Here is a 25,374-nt window from a genome sequence, read left to right on the forward strand (position 1 = left end):
CAATAAGATCATGGCTGATCTGATCATGGGCTCAGCTCCACTTCCCTGCCCGTTCACCATAACCCTTTGCTCCTTTATCACTCAAAAATCTGTCTATCTCCGCCTTAAATATATTCAATGACCCAGCCGCCACAGCTCTCTGAGGCAGAGAAGTCCATAGATTTACAACCCTCTGAGAGAAGAAATTCCTCCTCATCTCAGTTTTAAATGGGTGGCCCCTTATTCAAAGACTATGTCCCCTAGTTTTAGTTTCCCCTACGTGTGGAAATATCCTCTCTGCATCCGCCTTGTCAAGCCCTCTCGTTATCTTATAAGTTTCAATAAGATCACCTCTCATTCTTCTGAATTCCAATGAGTAGAGGCCCAACCTACTCAACCTATCTTCATAAGTCAAACCGCTCATCTCCGGAATCAACCTAGTGACGTCCAGTGGTCATGAAAGGCGCTATATAAATTCAAGTCTTCCCATTTTTCTTTACTCCTGCTTTCCAATCTTAAAGGCAGAGTATTTTGTAGAGTGTAGGAGGGTGGAAAACAAGGGTTGAATTTGCTGATGTGAGGATAGAGGAACATTCTTGCTTGATTTCCTTTGCAGATCTTGGAGTATCTATACAGAATTTACCATCTGGAGATTCTCTGAATGGATTAAACATACAAACATAGAAACATAGAAAATAGGTGCAGGAGTAGGCCATTCGGCCCTTCGAGCCTGCACCACCATTCAATATGATCATGGCTGATCATGCAACTTCAGTACCCCATTCCTGCTTTCTCTCCATATCCCGTTGATCCCTTTAGCCCTAAGGGCCACATCTAACTCTCTTTTGAATATATCTAACGAGCTGACTTCTGTGGTAGAGAATTCCACAGGTTCACCACTCTCTGAGTGAAGAAGTTTCTCCTCATCTCGGTCCTAAATGGCTTACCCCTTATCCTTAGACTGTGACCCCTGGTTCTGGACTTCCCCAACATTGGGAACATTCTTCCTGCATCTAACCTGTCCAATCCCGTCAGAATTTTATATGTTTCTATGAGATCCCCTCTCATTCTTCTAAATTCCACTGAATATAAGCCTAGTCGATCCAGTCTGTCTTCATATGTCAGTCCCGCCATCCCGGGAATCAGTCTGGTGAACCTTCGCTGCACTCCCTCAATAGCAAGAATGTGTCTGTGATGGGTGGATCGTACCTGATCTGTGAAAGGCTTCGACAGGCTGAATGACCTTTCTTGTTCCATGCTGTTAAATTTAAGACCTTATTCCAGGAACTAAGTCCAGTTAAAATCCCTTTAGTTAACCAATTTTTATTTCCGCTCGTGCTAAGATTTGTTGGCATGCTTTGTGTACTAAAATTGTAACCACGTTTACAAAGAAGTCATTTACAATATTGCTCCATATGGTGCACAAAGGTCTTACACCCAGATATCCATGCCAAGGAAATAATTGCACATGAATATAATAACTAGAGAGCCACTGCTCAAGAGCCAGTCGTGAAAATATCAGTTCTACCTGAGCTCATAGAAGTCAAATTCAACTTGAACTCAGTGAAATCTCCATTAGCATTCATAAGGGAGGAGATCAGCCATGGCTCAGTGGGTAGCACACTCGCCTGAGTCAGAAGGTTGTGGGTTCAAGTACCACTCCAGGGACTTGAGCACAAAAATCTAGGCTGACACTCCCAGTGCAGTGCTGAGTGAGTGCTGCACTGTCAGAGGTGCCATCTATCAGATGAGACGTTAAACCGAGGTCCTGTCTGCCCTCTCAGGTGGACGCCAAAATAATCCCATGGCACGATTTCGAAGAAGAGCAGGGGAGTTGTCCCCAGTTATCCTTCGACAAACATCACTAAGACAAATCTGGTAAATTGCTGTTTGTGGGATCTTGCTGTGTACTCCCACTCTTGAGGCTTGTGCGTTTTCCAGGCTGATACTTCAGTGCCGTACTGAGGGGGTGCAGCACTGTCAGAGAAAGGGAGATGAAATACAGATAACAGAAGAAGTTGTGCAATGAGATTCACGTCCCACACAAGGTTCTGTCCTGCAAAAGTTCCAGGGGCCGAAATTGCCCCCCTCTTTAAGGTCCAATTGACCTTAAAGAGGGGGGACAATTTCAGGAGCGGCGGAAATGGGCCAACCCCTTACCGCCTGGCGGCAATCCCTTTCTGCCCCACAGGAGCACAGTCGCCACCAATATTCTCTGATCCAAGGAGAACAACCCCAGCTTCTCCAGTCTATCTATGTGTCTTGGAAAGTTGTAACTGACAGTCTGTCACAACATTAGCAAGATTGTGTGCTGATTACCAAATCTAAAGGGGGGGTTCTGCAGGTCTACTGCTGAAGTTCCAATAAACGAGTGGCAGAACCCCCCCCCAGAACATCACCCAATGGTTGTCAACCCTCCAGGGTTGCTCTGGAATCTCCGGCAATTGAAGATTAATCCCCAGGACACTCCTGCGAGCAATTCTGGAGAACAATCATGGGGGGTCATTAAATACATGGCATATTTTCTTTTCATTTTCTTTCTGAACACCTTTGTTTATTAAGTTATTAAAATATTGCAGATGGCACGTGGTGGGGGGGGTGGGGGAAGAGGAGGCTGTTTGATTGACAGTCAAGAATTATCCCATCAGCTAACGAAGAGTCTGTTCGCTCTCCAATTGGTGGGGTGTCGCAAGGATGGACTTTTTGGGCGACCAATGGTGGGAGCGTGGGGGCGGGGCAGTTGGAGGTCACCCGCTCGTGTCTTTACCAACTGAAGACAAGCGGACCGTGAACCTTGTCCAAACATCCAACCTACCCTCAGTCTGGCAGCACAGTGGGCATGTATGACACTTATTTCTGCTTGTATGCGCAATGTGTTGATGATTTAGTGCAGAAAAGAAAAGCGGAACAATATTAGTTGTTAAGACATATAAATTTCCAACTCTTCAGAGTGGAATTTTTTTATTGGCATTTGTTACACTTCAAGCAAAAACAAAACAAGTCACAAATGCAGATGGTTCCAAGGAGTCAGCATGATCTCTAGCCCTCTCGTTCACTCCCAATTCACTTTTTCCATTCCTTATGAAACAGAGTATTAAGTCGTCTATCATTTTCTGATTAGTGGCCTGTGCTTATTAAAACCATATATTCTGGCAATAGAGCAGGTCTCCAATGGCCTGTTCATAGTTATAGCCATCCTTAATATCTCTAGTAGATAGTGTTAAAGATTTTTTTTTAATCGTTCACGGGACGTGGGCATCACTGGCAAGACCGGCATTTATTGTCCATCCCTAATTGCCCTCGAGAAGGTGGTGGTGAACCGCCTTCTTGAACTGCTGCAGTTCCGTGTAATGAAGGTGCTCCCACAGTGTTGACTTTGTCGTAGTGGTTCGGTACAACTGAGTGGCATTTCACAGGGCAGTCAACCACAGCAAAGTGCGTCTGGAGTCACATATAGGCCAGACCGGGTAAGGACGGCAGATTTGCAAGTGATCAGGAAGGCCAATGGTATCTTGGCCATTATTGCAAAGGGGATGGAGTATAAAAGCAGTAAAGTCTTGCTACAGTTATACAGGGTATTGGTGAGGCCACACCTGGAATACTGCGTGCAGTTTTGGTTTCCATATTTACAAAAGGATATACTTGCTTTGGAGGCAGTTCAGAGAAGGTTCACTAGGTTGATTCCGGGGATGAGGGGGGTGACTTAGGTGGAAAAGTTGAGTAGGTTGGGCCTCTACTCATTGGAATTCAAAAGAATGAGAGGTGATCTTATCGAAATCTGTAAGATTATGAGGGGGCTTGACAAGGTGGATGCAGAGAGGAGGTTTCCACTGATGGGAGAGACTAGAGCTAGAGAGCATGATCTTAGAATAAGGGGCCGCCCATTTAAAACAGAGATGAGGAGAAATGTCTTCTCTCAGAAGGTTGCAAATCTATGGAATTCGCTGCCTCGGAGAGCTGTGGAAGCTGGGACATTGAATAAATTTAAGACAGAAATAGACAGTTTCTTAAATGATAAGGGGATAAGGGGTTATGGGGAGCGGGCAGGGAAGTGTAGCTGAGTCCATGATCAGATCAGCCATGATCTTATTGAATGGCGGAGCAGGCTCGAGGGGCCATATGGCCTACTCCTGCTCCTATTACTTATGTTCTCAGTTTGGGTGCACATCCCCCTTTTCACAATGCATTCTCCCTTCCCCAGTTATCAGGAAGATCTGAGGAGCAAAGTTGGTTTCTCCCCATGGAGAAGCAGCATATGCCAGATGCTGCGACACCATGGGCTACTTTCATGCACCACCTGGGAGCAGGTACTTGGTCAGCCAGTGTGTAGCAAGGGCACAGGACGTAAAGAGGGAAGGAAAACACTTGCAAATGTCGGACAGGAAGACAAGGACAATGACTCATCTGATGGCTCAGCAGGGAAATGCAACACTTGATGGGCTACTGAATCATTCAGGCCAGAAAGGTTCCAAGTATAGTCCTTGGTCTCTGCTAAGGCTGTTTTCCCCGGCTGGAGAGTCTAAAGCCAGGGGTCATAGTCTCAGGATAAGGGACGGCCATTCAGGACTGAGCTGAGGAGAAGTTTCTTCACTCAGAGGGTTGTGAATCTTTGAAATTCCCTACCCCAGAGGGCTGTGGATGCTCAGTGGTTTATATTCATGACTGAGATCGATTGATTTTTGGACACTAAGATATGGAGATCGGGCGGGAACGTGGAGTTGATGTAGAAGATCAGCCATGATCTTATTGAATGGCGGAGCAGGCTCAAGGGGTCATCTGACCTACTCCTGCTTCTATTTCTTATGTTCATATGTTATTTCCTTCCCTAAGGGACATCGGTGAGCCAGATGGGTTTTTACGACAATCTGGTAATTTCATGGTCACCATTACTGACACGAGCTTTTTAATTCTAGATTTATTTATGTAACTGAATTTAAATTCCCCAGCTGCCGAGGTGGGATTTGAACTCACAGCTCCAGATTATTAATCCAGGGCTCTGGATTCTCACTTGGGCGGTCCCTCGTATCGAGGATGACTTGCTTCCATGCCAAAAAGGGATGAGTTCACAGGTGATTCAATAAAGAACCTAATATTCTAGGTCTCGAACTATATGTTGAAGATGCCTGTGCGTGGATTTTTTTAACGTGTGTTGGCCGTTGCACACCAGCCACCACACGGGCTTGATGGAGCTAGGTCTTTGTCCAGTGGCAAGGGTTAACTAGGATGACTTGAGACCAGCTCTGCTGCACGGACCTAGTTCGCACACATACCGCAGTGTGGGTTGGCCCTCTTCTGGGCCCCGACCTCTGATTAGTGGCCTGTGCTTATTAAAACCATATATTCTGGCAACGGAGTGGGTCTCCAATGGCCTGTTCATAGTTATAGCCATTCTTAATATCTCTAGTAGATAGTGTTAAAGATTTTTTTTAAATTTAATTTAACTCTGAGCTCTGGATTATTAGTCCAGTAACATAACCGCTGTGTTACCGGACCCTGTGTATTTGTATATTTAATGTTGGTCTTTACATCAGTGCACGTTATGCATTAGCAAGAGGCATTGATCCTGATCCTTAGTTTATTGATGAGATGGCGATTGACACTCTGTAACTGGAGCCATTGCCCCCGACATAGGAAGAGGAAAACCAACTCCTGATCATTATCCAGTGATCTCTGGTGAACATTGGGTGGGTGCGTAAACATTGGGTAAGGAAAGGATTGGCCTCTTTAAGATGCTGTCCACTCTTTAAAGACCCATCATCATCATAGGCAGTCCCTCGAAATCGAGGAAGATTTGCTTCCACTTTAAAAGTGAGTTCTCAGGTGACTGAACAGTCCAATACGGGAATTACAGTCTCTGTCACAGGTGGGACAGACAGTGGTTGAAGGAAAGGGTGGGCGGGACTGGTTTGCCGCATGCTCCTTCCGCTGCGGGCGCTTGTTTTCTGCATGCTCCCGCCGACAAGACTCGAAGTGCTCAGCGCCCTCCCGGATGCTCTTCCTCCACTTAGGGCGGTCTTTGGCCAGGGATTCCCAGATGTTGGTGGGGATGTTGTATATTATCAAGGAGGCTTTGAGGGTGTCCTTGGAACATTTCCTCTGCCCACCTGGGGCTCGCTTGCCATGTAAGAGTTCCGAGTAGAGCTCTTGCTTTGGGAGTCTCGTGTCAGGCATGTGGACAATGTGGCCCGCCCAATGGAGCTGGTCGAGTGTGGCTCATTGGCTAACCTCACGCACAAAGATTAACGGGAAGCGATGAAAACACACGAGGGAGAAAGGAATAGAAGGTTATTGTAATAGGATTAGATGAAGAGAGGTTGGAGGAGGCTCGTGTGGAGCATAAACACCAACTGTTGGTCAGAATGGCTTGTTTCTGTGCTGTACATTCTATGTAAGAGATTCGACACTTGGACATGATGGTAACATACCCTGGGCATCAACAGCTGGTGTCTTCATGCGAGGAAGGCAACTCGAGAGTTAAACGCTTAATGAATCTGGAACACTCACTGTCAATATTTACATTGTTTCCTCCCGCAGGGATAGTGCTATAAATAAACTTTCTGCACAGAAAGTTCTCCTTTCAAGAAGCTTGCTCTTGAACTAAAGTTCTTGACAATTAGTTCCTGTCAATTTCCTTTTGTGTTTCACCATTGCAAACATTTGTAGCTTGTTTGGTCGCCTCATGTTTCCAAAATGAGTTGGAGATGTGTGTCTCTGAGAGAGATGGTAGGGGCTCAATCAGGAAGCAGCGCTCAATAATAAATTCCTCACAGGTTACAATCTGTAAAAGTAAATGGCATACTTCCTGCATCTCCACCATGACAAGTCGCTGCAGACTTGGGCCCGTTTTATCGAATGCTGTGCAGTACATTTGCATACAGCATTCTCCTACCAAGGTTTGCCAACACTTTTGTACGTATTCCTGCAGGTTTCATGTCATGACCTGCCATCCACAGTCACCCTGCTCGGTCAAACAACATATTGTTCCCATCTCCAATATCTTTATAACTAATTAAAAAAAGTGATCCCTATCATTTTTCTCCTGCAGCAGTGTCCACGAAATAAATGTTTCATTCCTGGAGACTCCCAAAATCCTGCCCTGTCCTTCCAGACATTCCTGATGGACGCTGGGGCTGGGATGTTTGAAGTTTCTTCACACTGAAGACTTCTGTCTTTGACCCCATATTCCGGTGCCTTTCCATCAAGGGTGGCCAACATCCTCTGTATTCCCAATGATTGGGCTTACGTTGGCATGACAAGTTTTGATGCTAGAAAACTGAAGTGATTTTGTTATCTCCCCTTGCGTGCACACCAGCCGAGACTTCAGGTTTACCTTCGATAGTTCCATTGGCCTCCTCACTTAACTCATTGTCTATGACTGGGCAACCTCAAGCCAGGGATAACTTGCTGTGATTCCATCCTAAAATCACACCATTATTGCCAATATTGTCACTGAATTGCCACGAACTGCGTTCCCTAGCTACTGACTCCATCCCTCTCCCCAACCTCTGTCTGAGGCGGAACCAGACTGTTCACAACCTTGGTGTCATATTTGACCCTGAAATGAGCTTCCGGCCACATACCGCAGCATAACTAAGACCGCCAATTTCCACCTCCGTAACATCGCCCGTCTCTGCTCTTGCATCAACTCATCTGCTGCCGAAGCCCTCATCCATGCCTTTGTTACCTCTAAACTTGACTACTCCAACGCATTCCTGGCTGGCCTCCCACATTCTACCCGACATAAACTAGAGGTGATCTAAAACTTGGCTGCCCGTGTCTTAACTCGCACCAAGTCTCGCTCACCCATCACCCTGTGCTTGATGACCTACATTGGCTCCCAGTTAAGTAACACCTCGATTTTAAAATTCTCATCCTTGTTTTCAAATCCCTCCATGGCCTCACCCCTCCCTATCTCTGTAATCTTCTCCAGCCCCACAACCCCCCGAGATGTCTGCGCTCCTCTAATTCTGTCCTCTTGCGCATCCCTGATTATAATCGCTCAACCATTGGTGACCGTGCCTTCTGTTGCCTAGGCCCTAAGCTCTGGAACTCCCTGCCTAAACTTCTCCGCCTCTCTACCTCTCTTTCCTCCTTCAAGACGCTCCTTAAAACCTACTTCTTTGACCAAGCTTTTGATCACCTGCGCTAATTTCTCCTTATGTGGTTCGCTGTCAAATGTTTTGTCCCATAATACCCCTGTGAAGCGCCTTGGGATGTTTCACTACATTAAAAGGTGCTATATAAATACATGTTGTTGTTGTTGAATTCATTGTCATCAGGGCCAGCTTTAGGCAGTTGTGAGACCCTTACTCCACAGACTCACGTCTGACACCGCCAATGGATGGGGTCACACAATTGTACAGAGTTAATCCATGTTCAATTGTAGTACTTCAATAAATTATTTTGTACACTTTTAGCTCTGCACGGCGTATTTGAAAGTAAATAGAATAATGCACCCTTAAATGACCTTCCCCTTCATGGCAGCACAGTCAGCAATTTTAAAAACGATAACTACAATCTGTAGTGTTCAGGTATTCATCATTCCTGGATCTTCGACCTCAACTCCACTTTCCCACCCAATCCCCATATCCCTTGATTCTCCTCGAATCCAAAAATCTATCAATCTCAGCCTTGAATATATTCAACGATTCAGCATCCACACCCTTTGTGGCAGAGAATTCCAAAGATTCACAACCCTCTGAGTGAAGAAATTCCTCCTCATCTCAGTCCTAAATGGCCTACCCCTTATCCTAAGAATATGTTCCCTGGTTCTAGACTCGCCAACCTGGAGAAACCACCTCTCAGCATCTACCCTGTCGATCCCCCTCAGAATCTTGTATGTTTCAATGAGATCACCTCTCATTCTTCTAAACTCCAGAGAGTATAGGCCCAATCTATTCAATATCTCCTCATAGGACAACCCTCTCATCCCAGGAATCCATCTTTTTTATTCTCTATTAATTCTCTTTTCTATTGACTTCAGCATGTAAAACGGAGCTGCTAATTCACCATCACCTGGTCTGCGCTACTGCCCAAGACAAGTTTCACTCCCCATTGTGTCCGTGGTGGTGCAACTACCTTGACAGGAGTTATCAGGGCAGATGTTGCTCTTTAGACATTGTGTGCATGCAAAGGATCGCCTGAGCGACCCGCAAAGAGAGAATTGTTGAGGGACGCAGCCCAACCGATTTTCCTATTCGCATTCCATGCAGGAAAAGCTTTACTCTCGTGCTCAAGAGCAAAATCTGACCTATCTGGCTAATCTCATTCCACTGCCTGTTCCCAGTAATCACATACACTCGGAGGCCGAACTCCAAGCCATCGTCAACACCTTCACCGAGGCGAAGAGAGAATGGGTCTTACACTAAACATCCATAAGACAAAGGTCCTCCACCAACCTGATCCCGCCACACAGCACTGCCCCCCGATTATCAAAATCCACGATGAGGCTTTGGACAATGTGGACCATTTTCCATACCTCAGGGGCCTACTCTCAGCAAGAGCAGAAGTTGACGATGAGGTCCAACACCGCCTTCAGTGCGCCAGCGCAGTCTTCGTTGCCTGAGGAAGAGAGTGCTTGAAGACTAGGTCCTCCAATCCGGCACCAAGCTCATGGTCTACAGGGTAGTAGTGATACCTGCCTTCCTGAATGGCTCAGAGACATGGAATATATACAGCAGACACCTCAAAGCACTGGAGAAGTACCACCAGCGCTGCCTCTGCAAGATCCTGCAAATCCATTGGCAGGACTGACGCACCAACGTCAGTGTTTTCGCTCAGGCCAACATCCCCAGCATTGAAGCATTGATCACGCTCGATCAGCTCCATTGGGCGGACCACATTGTCCGCATGCCCGACACAAGACTCCCAAAGCAAGCACTCTAGGCGGAGCTTCAACACGGCGAGCGAGCCCCAGGTAGGCAGAGGAAATGCTTCAAGAACACCCTCAAAGCCTCCTCGACAAAGTGCAACATCCCCATCAGCACCTGGGGATCCCTGGCTCACAACCACCCAAAGTGGAGGAAGAGCATCCGGGAGGGTGCTGAGCACCTCGAATCTCATCGCCGATAACAAGCAGAAACCAACGCAGGCAGCAGAAGGAGCGTGCATCAACCCAGGCTCCCCGACCACCCTTTCCTTCAATCACTGTATGCCCCACCTGTGACTGAGACTGTAATTCCTGCATTGACTGTTCAGTCTCCTGAGAACTCACTTTTAGAGTGGAAGCAAGTCTTCCTCGACTCCAAGGGACTGCCTATGATGATGATGATGATGATTACTTTTTTTCAAATACTGATCCAATTCCCTTTTCAATGAAGTTCTCAACTCTGCCTCATTCATAACAAGGTTTTCCGCATTCTGTTCACCGTCCATGTGGAAAAATCTCTTCTAACTGTTCTGTGCATTCTTCTGGTGATAATGCCCCCAGTTACTGATTCCTCAAACCAGCCAAACAGTTGTTCACTATGTACCCGCTCAAACCTTTCATGAATTTTGAAAATTTCTGTTGGATGACTCCTTAACCTTCTCTATTCCAGTGACAAAAAAACCTTAATCTCTTATTCCTGGCCACATGACAAATAACATTCTATGTCTATCTAAAAATTTGGGAGCACAGACACAGACCAGCTGTTCTATGCAGGTCTTTATGCTCCACACAAGCCTTCTCCCACCTCTCGTCATCTAAACCTATCAACATAGCCTTTTAATCCTTTCTCCCTCATATGCTTATCTAGCCTCCCTTTAAATGTATCTATACTATTACCACTCCCTGTGGTAGCGAGTTCCACATTCTCACCACTCTCTGGGTAAAGAAGTTGCTCCTGAATTCTCTGTTGGATTTATTAGTGACTGTCTTATATTGATGGTCCCTAGCGTTGGTCGCCCCTTTCATAATTTTAAAGACCTCTACCAGGTTGCCGTGTAGGAGTTCCGCGTAGAGCGCTTGCTTTGGGGGTCTCGTGTCGGGCATGCGGACAAGGTAGCCCGCCCAACGGAGCTGATCGAGCATGGTCAGTGCGTCGAAGCTGGGGATGTTGGCCTGAGCGAGAACACTGACGTTGGTGCGTCAGTCCTCCCAGTGGATTTGCAGGATCTTGTGGAGGCAGCGCTGGTGGTACTTCTCCAGCGGTTTGAGGTGTCTGCTGTACATAGTCCACGTCTCTGAGCCATAAACGAGGGCGGGTATCACTACTGCTCTGTAGACCATGAGCTTGGTGCCAGATTTAGAGAAAAGATCACTAGCCTGATCAATCTTTCCTGATGGGTGCAAAATCAGTTCTGGTAACATCGTATTAAACTTTTTTTTTTAACACCTTCACCAGTGCCTCCATATCCTTTTTGTAGCTTGTTCTGCTACTTGTATGATTCTGTGTTTAAGCAACACAAATAATAAATATGAAAGGTCATCGACCTGAAACGTTAACTTTGTTTCTCTCTCGCTCCACAGATGCTGCCGGGCCTGCTGAGTACTTCCAGCATTTTCTGTTTTGCTTTATTTCAGATTTCCAGATTTTGCTTTTGTAATTGGAGCGGTTATGGGGAGCGGGCAGGGAAGTGGAGTTGAGGCCAAGATCAGATCAGCCACGATCTCATTGAATGGTGGAGCAGGCTCGAGGGGCCAAATGGCCAACTCCTGCTCCTAGTTCTTAAGATCTTATGTGTAAATAATAAATTCCTTTTTGTTTTCTTCACCCAGCGCCGCTCCCATAGGTGGCCAGCCATGAAGTTCAGGAACAATGGTGGACAGCCCACCTACACTGAGGTGGACCCAATGGGTCACGATAAAGAGGGGTTCCTGGAAGCTGAACAGTGCTAAGATCCTCCTGGGGTGGAACACTTGACGGGGCAAAAGGCCATGGACTTCCAAACCATGATGTACAGAGCTGCACTCTACTCATTTCTCAGCTACTGTCTGTGGAGGATTACCTTGCAAACCAGCCTCATACAAATGATGGAAGAGTGTCCCATTGCTAACAGGCAATCCTTCCCATGTCAACAAGAGACATTTATTATAGTATATATGATGAAGAATAAGTTACAACTGAGTATATGTACATTTATTTCTTTGAGAAGCAGTTGTGTTCAGATCCATATAATACCATGGTATAGGTAGACCTTATACAATGGAGTATTATCATCCACTTTGCTGGGGAAGTGGGTGGAATTTTGATTTGATTTGTATAATTTATATATTGCAGTGAATACACCCTGTGTCTCATCCCTCCCTCTCCACCCCCAAAGATACAGCCTTCGCACTGTTCGAATGTCACTAGTTTGGTGGATGATTTAGACTCGTGTCATCGCCAGTGCCGACCAGCACTGCATCGAAGATCTGTTTTTATTTCGCTCCCTGCCCGCGCCCCTAAAGGTGTCACCCCCACGCAGGGCTAGGGTCCCACAGGAGCCCGTAGATCTCCAGCTCCTCGTCCAAGTGACTGTGTTAGATATGCGGGTCGGGCACGAGTGGGTCCGCAGAGTACTCGACAACAAGGAGGGAGGTTCACAACCGAGACCGTTCTGTGCTCGCCCATCAGTCACATGCACACGGACATACATGCGCATGCACATATGCACACACGCGCGCGCGCGCGCACACACACACATAGTCACATACACAATACGCCCGCACTAATGCAAATAAATGTGTGCAAACACACATGCATGTACACGTGCGTGCACATACATGTGTATATATATGCACACACATGCATACACGCACATGTATAAATACACACATACGCGCACACATATGCAAACAGACGTGTACAGACGCACACATACACACGTGCAATTTTCAGCACAGTTCGCTGGGGAGTGAACAGCAACAAGAAGCCTCCCTGATTCCTTTCCCTCTCTCCCTGGTCCAAGCTCTCTGGCCAATTGCAGCCACCCTCTGACCACCCCAGCTCAGTCCAGGGATTGAAAGTGGGAGCATCCTGGTCTTCTTCACCACACCACATGCTGCATTCACCCACTGAACCGTCGGGGGAGCGTATTTTTTAACTCATTGTATCGTGTACACGGCCTTCAGTAAGGAACGGCAAAAAACGGCTTGAGAGCATTTACGTTCAAATAGCATTTGTAAAATTCGAGAGCCGATTCCGCCTGTCTTGTTATCGGAGCCGATCATTGCTGTAATTGCCTAATGTTTCACTTGTTGTTGTGCAAATATAGCTTTCAAAACTTTATTTCCTATCTGCCTACTCATTCTAAAGTGTAGCCACTGCTGTAATGTAGGAAACGCGGCAGCCAATTTGCGCACAGCAAGCTCCCACAAACAACAATGTGATAATAACCAGATAGCCTGTTTCTGTTATGTTGATTGAGGGATAAATATGGGTCAGGACATCGTGGATAACTCCCCCACTCTTCTTCGAAATAGTGCCATGGGATCTTTTACACCCACCTGAGAGAGCAGACCTCCAGTCCCTTGTAACTGCACTGGGAGTGCCAGCCTGGATTTTATGCTCAAGTCCCTGGAGTGGGACTTATGAACCCACAAACTTCTAACTCAGAGGCGAGAGGCACTGCCCACTGAACCATGTTGACACCCATTTAAAAGAACACTTTTTTCCCCCTTCCTGCTCTGAAGGCACTGTCTCACACTGGGGTTAAGTTCCATAGGCACCAGCTTGTGGTTTTCTAGCCCAGGTGGCCAATTCTTTATGCGTGAGCCAGGCTATTCAACCATGGAGGGGAGGGTGCGGGGTCGGTACACAGCCCAATTCATGTCCTCCCTCCCAAGGTCTGTCCACGTGCCCTTTCCGGGAGGGCTGCCTCTGCATTTTTTTTTATTCGTTGCTGGGATGTGGGCATCGCTGGCAAGGCCGGCATTTATTGCCCATCCCTAATTGCCCCTTGAGAAGGTGGTGGTGAGCTGTCGCCTTGAACCGCTGCAGTCCGTGTGGTGAAGGCACTCCCACAGTGCTGTTAGGGAGGGAGTTCCAGGATTTTGACCCAGCGACGATGGAGGAACGGCCGATATACTTCCAAGTCCAAATGGTGTGTGACCTGGAGGGGGAAAGTGGAGGTGGTGGTGTTCCCATGCGCCCGCTGCCCTCGTCCCGCTAGGCAGTAGAAGTCACAGGTTTGGGAGGTGCTGCCGAAGAAACCTTGGCAAGTTGCTGCAGTGCATCTTGTAGACGGTACGGACTGCAGCCAGGGTGCTTCCACGCCATTACCCGAGTTGGGAGGGGAGAAAATGGAAGGAAAACAAACTTAGGATGTAGGGAAGAATGTTCAACAGTAAGAGCCTTGGCGTTCAGCAAGCTGAAACCATTTCCCTCGTAGTACCCGCTTTAGCTGGTGCGGCACAGGCTCCCTGCACACTGACTCCAGTTAGATCAAAGTTTCAGAATAACAACAACAACAACTTGTATTTATCTAGCGCCTTTAACGTAGCGAAACATCCCAGGGCGCTTCACAGGAGCATTATGAGATAAAAATTTGACACCAAGCCGCATAAGTAGAAATTAGCGCAGGTGACCAAAAGCTTGGCCAAAGAGGTAGGTTTTATGGAGTGTCTTGAAGGAAGAAAGAGAGGTAGAGAGGTGGAGTGGTTTAGGCAGGGAGTTCCAGAGCTTGGGGCCCAGGCAACAGAAGGCACGGCCTCCAATGGTTGAGTGATTATAATCAGGGATGCTCAAGAGGGCAGAATTTGAGGAACGCAGACATCTCGGGGTGGGGGAGGTGGGGGGGGGGGCTGGGTTGTTGTGGGGCTGGAGGAGATTACAGAAATAGGGAGGGGCGAGGCCATGGAGGGATTTGAAAACAAGAATGAGAGTTTTGAAATCGAGGCGTTGCTTGACTGGGAGCCAATATAGGTCAGCGAGCACAAGGGTGATGGGTGAGCGGGCCTTGGTGCGAAGTTATAGCTGGATTCAGAATCTCACCAAGCAGCAGGTAAAGTGAGAGTTGGAAAAAAAAAATTACCCTCATCAATTTATCATCACCGAGCTTCAGACTTGTCAGGGAGATAAAGACTCAATTGAATTATAATGAGACCTGTCAGGGTAGCTCTTAGCATTAATACAGTCAGATATGTCGATGTGACATCCACAGCCAGCAGCTGTGACTGAGACGAAGAGCAGCTCCTTCCAGTGAGATTTTTACAACATCTATATTTATTATATTGACATAGATTTTGATTCCAGTTCCCTGGAGCCCCATTCGTGCTTGCACAAGGTCACCTCTGTTTTAGCATTGTCATTAGAAGATGTTTTATTTAAATCTATTCTTTCAAATAATGTCTTATTAATATCAAGAAAGGAAAAGACAATTTTCTAACACGGTCTCACTTACATGCCCTGTCCTAACTTATATCATCATAGGATCGTACAGCACAGAGGGAGGCCATTCGGCCCATCGTGCCTGTGCCGGCTCTTTGAAAGAGCGATCTGATTAGTCCCACTCCCCCGCTCTTTCCCCGTAGCCCTGCAAACCTTTCCTTTTTTGGTATAGATCCAATTCCCTTTTTGAAAGTTACTATTGAATCTGCTTCCACCGCTCTTTCAGGCAGCGTGTTCTAGATCATAACAACTCGTTGCATAAATAAAATGCTCCTCATCTCCCACCTCGTTCTTTTGTTGTTATAAGAACATAAGAAATAGGAGCAGGAGTAGGCCATTTGGCCCCTCGAGCCTGCTCCGCCATGCAATAAGATCATGGCTGATCTGATCTTGGCCTCAACTCCACTTCCCTGCCCGCTCCCCATAACCCTTAACTCACTTATCTTAGACCTGTGTCCTCTGGTCATCGACCCTGCTGCCAGTGGGAACTGTTTCTCCCTACTTACTCTATCAAAACCCTTCATAATTTTGAACACCTCTATTAAATCTCCCCTGAATCCGGTAATGCAGATATCTGGATCACTACATGCAGCTGAATTCGGCGTAGATGTGGGTATTTGTAACTCAGCTAGTATTTATCAGTTATCATAGGCAGTCCCTCGGGGTCGAGGATGACTTGCTTCCACACTAAAAATGAGTCCTCAGGTGACTGATGAACTCATTTTAAAGGGTGGAAGATGCCTGTGCGTGAATTATTTTAACGTGGTGTGGCCGTTGCACACCAGCCACCACACGGGCTCACGGAGCAAGGTCTTAGTGCAGTGGCAAGGGGGATCCAAGACGACTGGAGACCAGGCTCCGCCACACACAAACTCAAACATCATTATCATAAGCAGTCCCTGTCCTAACTTATATCATCCCTTATTTCCACTCTAAAAATGAGTTCTTAGGTGGCTGAACAGTCCAATACGAGAACTACAGTCCTTGTCACAGGTGGGACAGACAGTCGTTGAGGGAAAGGGTGGGTGGGACTGGTTTGCTGCATGTTCTTTCCGCTGCCTGCGCTTGTTTTCTGCATGCTCTCGGCGATGAGACTCGAAATGCTCAGTGCCCTCCCGGATGCACTTCCTCCACTTAGGGCGGTCCTTGGCCAGGGACTCCCAGGTGTCGGTGGGGATGTTGCACTTTAACAGGGAGGCTTTGAGGGTATCCTTGAAACATTCAAACTCAAACATACTCCTACTGTCCTCCTTCCTTCTTCCTTCCCACAGGACCTCTCTCTACATGGAATTCACAGTACGCAATGTGAGCCTCACCACCTCACAGCCTCGCTATTGGCCCATGCTGCGCCTTCCCTTGGTCTTGTCCATGTTATAATGTTATACAGCCACTGTCGCAGCGGTGCAAAGCGGTTTCAGCTGTGCATTGATGCAAAAGCTAGCAATTTGTTGAAAGTGACAGATCCCTCCCTGATGCCAGAGCATAATCAGGCCCAGAGATTGTATCACACCACCTAAGGTTTGCACTACTTGCAGCCTAAGCACAATCCAGTGCAAAGCTACGATTCAAAAGTCAGCTGGGCTTCTTGGGAACTTTGAACGGAACGATCTTAATTTTAAGGAAAATGGGCTTGTGCCAATCTGCTCCCATCATTAAACATTAGCTCTCCTCAGAGGCGATCCTACTTAAACTCAGACATGCACAAAAAGTTAGTGTGCAGGTACAGCAAGTGATCAGGAAGGCAAATGGAATGTTGGCCTTTATTGCAAGGGGGATAGAGTATAAAAGCAGAGAAGTCTTACTACAACTGTACAGGGTATTGGTGAGGCCACACCTGGAGTACTGCGTGCAGTTTTGGTCTCCGTATTTAAGGAAGGATATACTTGCAGAATAAGGGGCCGCCCATTTAAAACTGAGATGAGGAGAAATTTCTTCTCTCTGAGGGTTGTAAATCTGTTGAATTCTCTGTCCCAGAGAGCTGTGGAGGCTGGGTCATTGAATATATTTAAGGCGGAGATAGACAGATTTTTGAGCAATAAGGGAATAAAGGGTTATGGGAAGCGAGCAGGGAAGTGGAGCTGAGACTAAGATCAGATCAGCCATGATCTCATTGAATGGCGGAGCAGGCTCGAGGGGGAAAATGACCGACTCCTGCTCCTATTTCTTATGTTCTTATGTTTTTATGAATGCGTGCTTCTGCGCGGAGACTCATCCACTGGGAGCCCACGTTGGAAAATCACAGGCACAAGTTTCCGCACGCTGAAATTAAAGTGAGGCAGGAGATCGCCAGGAACGCACGCCCAATCCCTCAGCCGGGAGCGTGCAGTTGTGGAATTTACCCTCCGCTGTCAGACTCGGGTCAGCGAAGTTCTGCGAACTGCATGGCGCAGCCTGTCGATGTCATCATAAGCTGCAGTATAACTGCTGCCTCCAGTTTCCTAATGAGCTGGTCTTAACGTCCGGCAGTAACAGAAAACAGGTGGCAACGGATGGATAATCGGGAGAGGTGTATATCGCCCGTGTTTGCACCACCGCTGAAAGTGAAAACCAGCCCTCTTGCTTTAAACCACTTCAAGCTTTAATAAAATTAAAAACATACAGGAAAGTGAACAGGTAAAACAGTTATTTTTTTTCCTTTGTTATATTGTCTAACGACACTGTCATATATGCACCTGTTTGTAGCCACCAGATGATGTCATTGTTGGAGGCCACTAAGCAGCACGCACATGGTGCTGCTCTGGTATAAAATGCCAGCCATTTTGTGAGTCAGGCTCTTTGGGCCGAAATAAAACAGAGCCAAGGTTGTTCCTTGCTTAGTTAAACAGTGCTCAGTTCGTACCTTTATTGCATACATAACAGACACACAACAGAGCAGCAAATCCACAAAGAGAACCAAGAAAGTATCAGAGTCTCTTAATATCTCTGCTCCATGGTTTAAAGTGGCATCTTGTGAGCGACCATTTTGAATTGAATTCCTCCTCATTGCAGGGGTACAGCTAGTAATTTGATATTTATACACAGGCACATAACAGCTCTACAAACTTGTGAGCAAACTTGTGAGCATACTCACAGGTGCATACTTTACACACACCACTGGGGTTGACTCTTAACGGCTCTCTGAAGTGGCCTAATAAGCCAGCCAGACGTATCGAACTCAGGGCAACTAGGCCTTGAGCTGTAAATGTCGAGCTGGCCAGCGATGCTCACATCCCAAGAATGAAGATTCATAAACAGAAACCCAAGGGCTACAGGTCCAACACATTCTACACACACTGGCTGCTCCTAGACTACCGCCACCCAGCAGTAGCCAAGGAAGGCCGAATCAGCGGGGCTGGGGGGGCGCGGGGGGACGGAGAACAACATTGTGAATATGGCGGCATGGTTTCCCATGTTTGCTATTTCTAGTAAAATCAGAAACACATTCTGCATGATGGGCTGTGGCAAATCAAATAAAAAATCTTTTCCGTGGAATCCAGGGCTGGAATCTGATCAAAGAGTTCCCACTATTTGTTATGGATACAAAACTAGAAGCTGGCCAGTAAGTGGACCAGATTTTCAAGTATCCACTGCCAGGGTGGATTGTTTACAGAATAAAGTCCATTCAAGGAAAAAAATGCAATATTCCAATCCCTGGAGCTGTCAGCACCTCACCTTGACGAGTGCATAAAAACAAATTATTTCCACCGTACCACAGTCCTGCTCCCAGAGGGACTTTTGTATCTTGTTCCATGTTGCTTATATTTTGATTTCAATGTTTTCCATTGAAAAATACACGCTTCAAATGGCATTAATTCCAGACATGTTTCTCCTGACTGTAACTGATTGCATTCTCACAGGTAATAAACGGGCTGCCCGTCTCCTGTCTGGGTACAGAGTGGAGTCTCAAATTAATATGATGGAGGATATTTTTCCCTTCATTATTTTCCTCTCCTTCCTCAAAGATCCCAACCCATGCAGGACTTCAAAGCTACAAGGTGATCTCACCGAAACATACAAAATTCTTACAGGGCTTGACAGGGTAGATGCAGTGAGGGTGTTTCCTCTGGCTGGGGAGTCTAGAACCAGGGGTCACAGTCTCAGATTAAGGGGTTGGCCATTTAGGACTGAGATGAGAATCTTTGGAATTCTCTACCCCAGAGGGCTGTGGAGGCTCAGTCGTTGAGTATATTCAAGACAGAGATCGATAGATTTTTGGGTATTAAGGGAATCAAGGGATATGGGGTTAGTGCAGGAAAGAGGAGTTGAGGTCGATGATCATCCATGATCTCACTGAATGGCGGAGCAGGCTCGAGGGGCCAAATGGCCTACTCCTGTTCCTATTTCTTGTTCTTATATAGGAGTATAGCTCAGTGATAGAGCATTTGACTGCAAATCAAGAGGTTTCTGAATCAAATACAGGTGTCCTTCATCCTTTTTTTCAAAATCATCAGGTGGAGAGAAACTGTTCCCATTGGCGGAAGGGTCGAGAACCAGTATGGACTGGTTGGGCCAAATGGCCTGTTTCTGTGTCGTATATCCTATGTGACCAAAGGGCACACATTTAAGGTGGTTGGCAGAAGAACCGAAGGCGACATGAAGGAAAACTTTGTTCACGCAGCGGGTGGTTAGGATCTAGAATGCACTAGCTGAGAGGGTGGTGGAGGCAAACTCAATCGTGGCTTTCAAAAGGGGATTGGATAAGAACCTGAAGGAAAAAAAATTGCAGGGCTACGGGGAAAGGGCGGGAAAGTGGGACTAGCTGAGGTGCTCTTGCAGAGAGCCGGCATGGGCTCGACGGGCTGAATGGTCTCCTTCTGTGCTCGGTGGAAGTGTTGCACGACTTCTTAACGTACCTTAAGTTGTTCCTGTTTTGGCTTTAGGGTCTGTTGTTGGTTACAGTACGCACAGCTTAAAACCACTGTCATGGTTGTGAAGGAAGTTCTAGCACATTTCATTCTGGAACTGGAAACCTCAAGCTAATTGATTCATTAACTTGGCTCCACCTTGCATTAGTACTGATTGTACAGTCAGATGAAGGCCATCTGGTCCTAACCTATGGCTCTGGTCAGACTTGCTGTTCCATGTGCTATTCGACCTTCGTACACAGCCTGCCCAGCTGGGAGAGGGTGGGGGTGGAATTCAGCTCTGTTCCCATTGATTGAAAGCAAGAGGATGAGATTCTCAGCGTTGGTGGATGCTCAGTTGTTGAGTATATTCAAGGCTGAGATTGATTGATTTTGGACTCTGAGGGAATCAAGGGAGATGGGGATCGGGCAGTAAAGTGGAGTTGAGGTCGAACAGCATACATGATCTTATTGAATGGTGGGGCAGGCCCGAGGTGCTCCTAATTCTTATGTTCTTAAGTACCTTTCAGTGTCAAATTTAATACAGAGTCATTGAATTGATCTATTGGTCATATAGTTGTCCACCTTCCACTTGCTGTGGGCTCATATTCAGTCCCCACTAGTTAATTGCCCACAGTTAAAATCGAGAGCTTCCTGTGAAGGAGTTATAAGCTCAGATCTATATCTCTTTATTCTGTAGTGAGATGTGCTGCAACATCCTTGAGAGTGATCTGCAAACAAGGCATTGTTTGAGAACCTTTATAAAACAATGGTCTGACCTCAGCTGGAGCATTGCGTCCAATTCCTGGGCACCGCATTTTAGGAAGTATGTGAAGAACTTGGAGAGGGTGCAGAAAGAATTTACGAGAATGATTCCAGGAATGAGGGACTTCAGTTAAGTGGATAGACTGGAGAAGCTGGGGTTGTTCTCCTTAAAGCAGAGAAGGTTGAAGGGAGATTTGATAGAGGTGTTCAAAATCATGAGGGGTCTGGGCAGAGTAGATAGAGAGAAACTGTTCCCATTGGCAGAAGGGTTGAGAACCAGAGGACACAGATTTAAGGTGATTGGCAGAAATACCAAAAGTGACATGTGGAAAAACATTTTTACGCAGCGAGTGGTTACGATCTGGAATGCACTGCCTGAGAGAGTGGTGGAGGCAGACTCAATCATGGCTTTCAAAAGGGAATTGGATAAGTGCCTGAAGGAATATACATTTGCTGGGCCACGGGGAAAGGGCGGGGGAGTGGGACTGGCTGAAGTGCACGGGTTCGACGGGCCGAATGGCCTCCTTCTGCGCTGTGACCATTCCATGATTCTCTAATTGCAGTCCTCAGCAAAACGTTAGTGAGTAACAAAGTTCTGACCCATTCTCTACTCGTTACTCTGGTATAAAATGTGACAGATGTCCACTCTAACCAAGGGTCCTGCAGGATACCCTCAGGTTGTAGGCTTAAATAGAAGCTGCAGTGATTTTAGCAAGTCTGGCGAGGCACCCTCGGGTTTAGTTTTGTCTCTGACACGAGAAAAAAATCTCTTTTGAGGTAATTCCTTTTCCATCAGACGAGGAACTGGATAAATATCTAAGTGAAGGATGGGATTGAGGTTGGAAGGATCAGTGTAGATGAAGATGGTCAACTACTCCATGGGAGTGAGATCAACAACATATCCTCGGCCTCTTACACTGTTCCAACGGAGCTCAGTGTAAGCTCAAGGAACAACACCTCGGGGCCGAGATTGCCCCTCTCCTTAAGGCCAGTCACTGCCACAAATCGGCGGCCACGCTACAGAGTGGTCCAGGGAGGCTGGGGCCTTCTGCAGCGGCCATGTGGCTTTCATTAAAGGGGAGGGCGCACTGCTGCTGCCGTCATGTTCTTTTTTGTTGGCCGGCCGACAAACGGGCAGCCTGGCACTGTCTCTTGGGTGCCAGGCCGCTGACCCGGGTAAAACCTTCCCTGGTGGCCCAGAGGGCCGAAGTTTATAAATCGCAGAGGCTCTCCCCTTTAAGTGGTGACGTCATCGCGGCTGTGAATATGCACCGCCCCCAACTTCCGCCCCTCAGTTGCCGTCACTGCCGCGTCTTTGCCCTTCAGGTGTAGTCACCGCCCCCATTTACACCGACCTCCGGATCAAAACAAAAACAAAATCAAAGAGCGGTATTTCGCAGTTGCGGTTAAACCATCGAAACGAGGTGGGAGAGGCCTGCTTCGGGCATGGGCGGCCGGGGGGGGGGGGGGGGCAATTTCTACCCCCTCATCCTTTGATTACGCAATTTACAGCCTTCTGGACTCAGCATCAACTTCAACAATTTCAGAGCATAACATCAGCTCCAATTTTTTTACATGGTGATTCTGCAAGATTCGTCAAGCATGATTTCCCTTTCATAAATCCATGCTGACTTGGACTGATCCTGTCACTGCTTCCCAAATGCGCTGCTATTTCATCCTTAATGATTCATTCCAACATTTTCCCCACTACTGATGTCAGGCTAACCGGTCTATAATAACCTGTTTTCTCTCTCCATCCTTTTTTAAAAAGTGGTGTTACATTAGCTACCCTCCAGTCCATAGGAACTGATCCAGAGTCGATAGACTGTTGGAAAATGATCACCAATGCATCCACTATTTCTCGGGCCACTTCCTTAAGTACTCTGGGATGCAGACTATCAGGCCCCGGGGATTTATCGGCCTTCAATCCCATCAATTTCCCTAACACAATTTCCCGCCTAATAAGGATATCCTTCAGTTCCTCCTTCTCACTAGACCCACTATCCCCTAGTACATTCGGAAGGTTATTTGTGTCTTCCTTTGTGAAGACAGAACCAAAATATTTGTTCAATTGGTCTGCCATTTCTTTGTCCCCCATTATAAATTCACCTGAATCCGACTGCAAGGAACTTACATTTGTCTTCACTAATCTTTTTCTCTTCACATATTTATAGAAGCTTTTGCAGTCAGTTTTTATGTTCCCTGCAAGCTTCCTCTCGTACTTTATTTTCCCCCTCTTAATTAAACCCATAGTACTCCTCTGTTGAATTCTAAATTTCTCCGTTTGTTGCTTTTTCTAGCCAATTTATATGCCTCTTCCTTGGTTTTAACACTATCCTTAATTTCCCTTGTTAGCCACGGTTGAGCCACCTTCCCCGTTTTATTTTTACTCCAGACAGGGATGTACAATTGCTGAAGTTCATCCATGTGATCTTTAAATGTTTGCCATTGCTTATCCACCGTCACCCCTTTAAGTGTCCTTTGCCAGTCTATTCTAGCCAATTCACGCCTCATACCGTCGAAGTTACCTTTCCTTAAGTTCAGGACCCTAGTTTCCAAATTAACTGTATCACTCTCCACCTTAATAAAGAATTCTACCACATTATGGTCACTCTTCCCTAAGGGGCCTCGCACAACAAGATTGCTAATTAGTCCCTTCTCACTACACATCACCCAGCCTAGGATGGCCAGCTCTCTAGTTGGTTCCTCAACATATTGGTCTAGAAAACCATCCCTAATACACTCCAGGAAATCCTCTTCCACCACATTGCTACCAGTTTGGTTAGCCCAATCAATATGTAGATTAAAGTCGCCCATGATAACTGATGTACCTTTATTGCACACATCCCTTATTTCTTGTTTGATGCTGTCCCCAACCTCACTACTATTGTTTGGTGGTCTGTAAACAACTCCCACTAGCGTTTTCTGCCCTTTGGTATTCCGCAGCTCCACCCATACCGATTCCACATCATCCAGGCTAATGTCCCTCCTGACTATTGCATTAATTTCCTCTTTAACCAGCAACGCCACCCCGCCTCATTTTCCTCTCTGCCTATCCTTCCTAAATGTTGAATACCCCTGAATGTTGAGTTCCCAGTCTTGGTCACCCTGGAGCCATGTCTCCGTGATGCCAATTACATCATATCCGTTAACTGCTATCTGCGCAGTTAATTCGTCCACCTTATTCCGAATACTTCTCGCATTGAGGCACAGAGCCTTCAGATTTGTCTTTTTAACACTTTGCCCCTTTAGAATTTTGCTGTAATGTGGGCCTTTTTGTTTTTTGCCTTGGGTTTCTCTGCCCTCCACTTTTACTCATCTCCTTTCTATCTTTTGCTTCTGCCTCCATTTTATTTCCCTCTGCCTCCCTGCATAGGTTCCCATCCCCCTGCCATGTTAGTTTAACTCCTCCCCAAAAGCACTAGCAAACACTCCCCGTAGGACATTGGTTCCGGTCCTGCCCAGGTGCAGACCGTCCGGTTTGTACTGGTCCCACCTCCCCCAGAATCGGTTCCAATGTTCCAGGAATTTGAATCCCTCCCTTCTGCACCATTCCTCAAGCCACGCATTCATCTGAGCTACCCTGCGATTCCTACTCTGACTAGCACGTGGCACTGGTAGCAATCCTGAGATTACTACTTTTGAGGTCCTACTTTTTAATTTAGCTCCTAGCTCCCTAAATTCATCACGTAGGAGCTCATCCCGTGTTTTACCTATATCGTTGGTACCTATATGCACCACGACAACTGGCTGTTCACCCTCCCTTTTCAGAATGTCCTGCACCCGCTCCGAGACATCCTTGACCGTTGCACCAGGGAGGCAACATACCATCCTGGAATCTCGGTTGCGGCTGCAGAAACGCCTATCTATTCCCCTTACAATCGAATCCCCTATCACTATAGCTCTCCCACTCTTTTTCCTGCCCTCCTGTGCAGTAGAGCCACCCACAGTGCCATGAACTTGGCTGCTGCTGCTCTCCCCTGATGAGTCATCCCCCTCAACAATACCCAAAGCAATGTATCTGTTTTGCAGGGGGATGGCCGCAGGGAACCCCTGCACTACCTTCCTTGCACTGCTCTTCCTGTTGGTCACTCATCCCCTATCTGGCTGTGTACCTTTAACCTGCGGTAAGACCAAATCGCTAAACGTGCTATTCATGTCATTCTCAGCATCGTGGATGCTCCAGTGTGAATCCACCCGCAGCTCCAGAGCCGCAATGCGGTCCGTCAAGAGCTGGAGGCAGATACACTTCCCGCACACGTGGTCAACAGGGACACCGGAAGCGCCCCTGACTTCCCACATGGTACAGGAGGAGCATAACATGTGTCCGAGCTCTCCTGCCATGTCTTAACCCTTAAATTGGCAACAACAATGCTAAATGTTACTTACTGATATAGAAAAGAAAACGAAAAGCTACTTACCATCACCTGGGTTTCCGCCCAACTGCCCTCCCCCCACCCCTCAACTCAGCACAGATCTCGTCATTGATGGAACCAAACAAGCTGAACTACACCCTG

General features: G+C 46.9%; 1 protein-coding gene across 1 annotated transcript in view; it reads left to right on the plus strand.

Annotated features, from left to right (window-relative positions):
* The window catches only part of LOC139233885 (plexin domain-containing protein 1-like), a 328,432-nt gene extending 315,258 nt beyond the window's left edge, over nt 1-13,174 (plus strand). Inside the window, exon 14 of the mRNA XM_070864521.1 lies at nt 11,678-13,174. Within this exon, the coding sequence (XP_070720622.1) occupies nt 11,678-11,797 (120 nt within the window). The 3' untranslated portion in view covers nt 11,798-13,174. The remainder of the gene's footprint in view (nt 1-11,677) is intronic.
* Nucleotides 13,175-25,374: the final 12,200 nt, after the last annotated feature.

The sequence above is a fragment of the Pristiophorus japonicus genome, chromosome 21 (assembly GCF_044704955.1).
Source record: "Pristiophorus japonicus isolate sPriJap1 chromosome 21, sPriJap1.hap1, whole genome shotgun sequence".
NCBI classification, from domain to species: Eukaryota; Metazoa; Chordata; class Chondrichthyes; family Pristiophoridae; genus Pristiophorus; species Pristiophorus japonicus.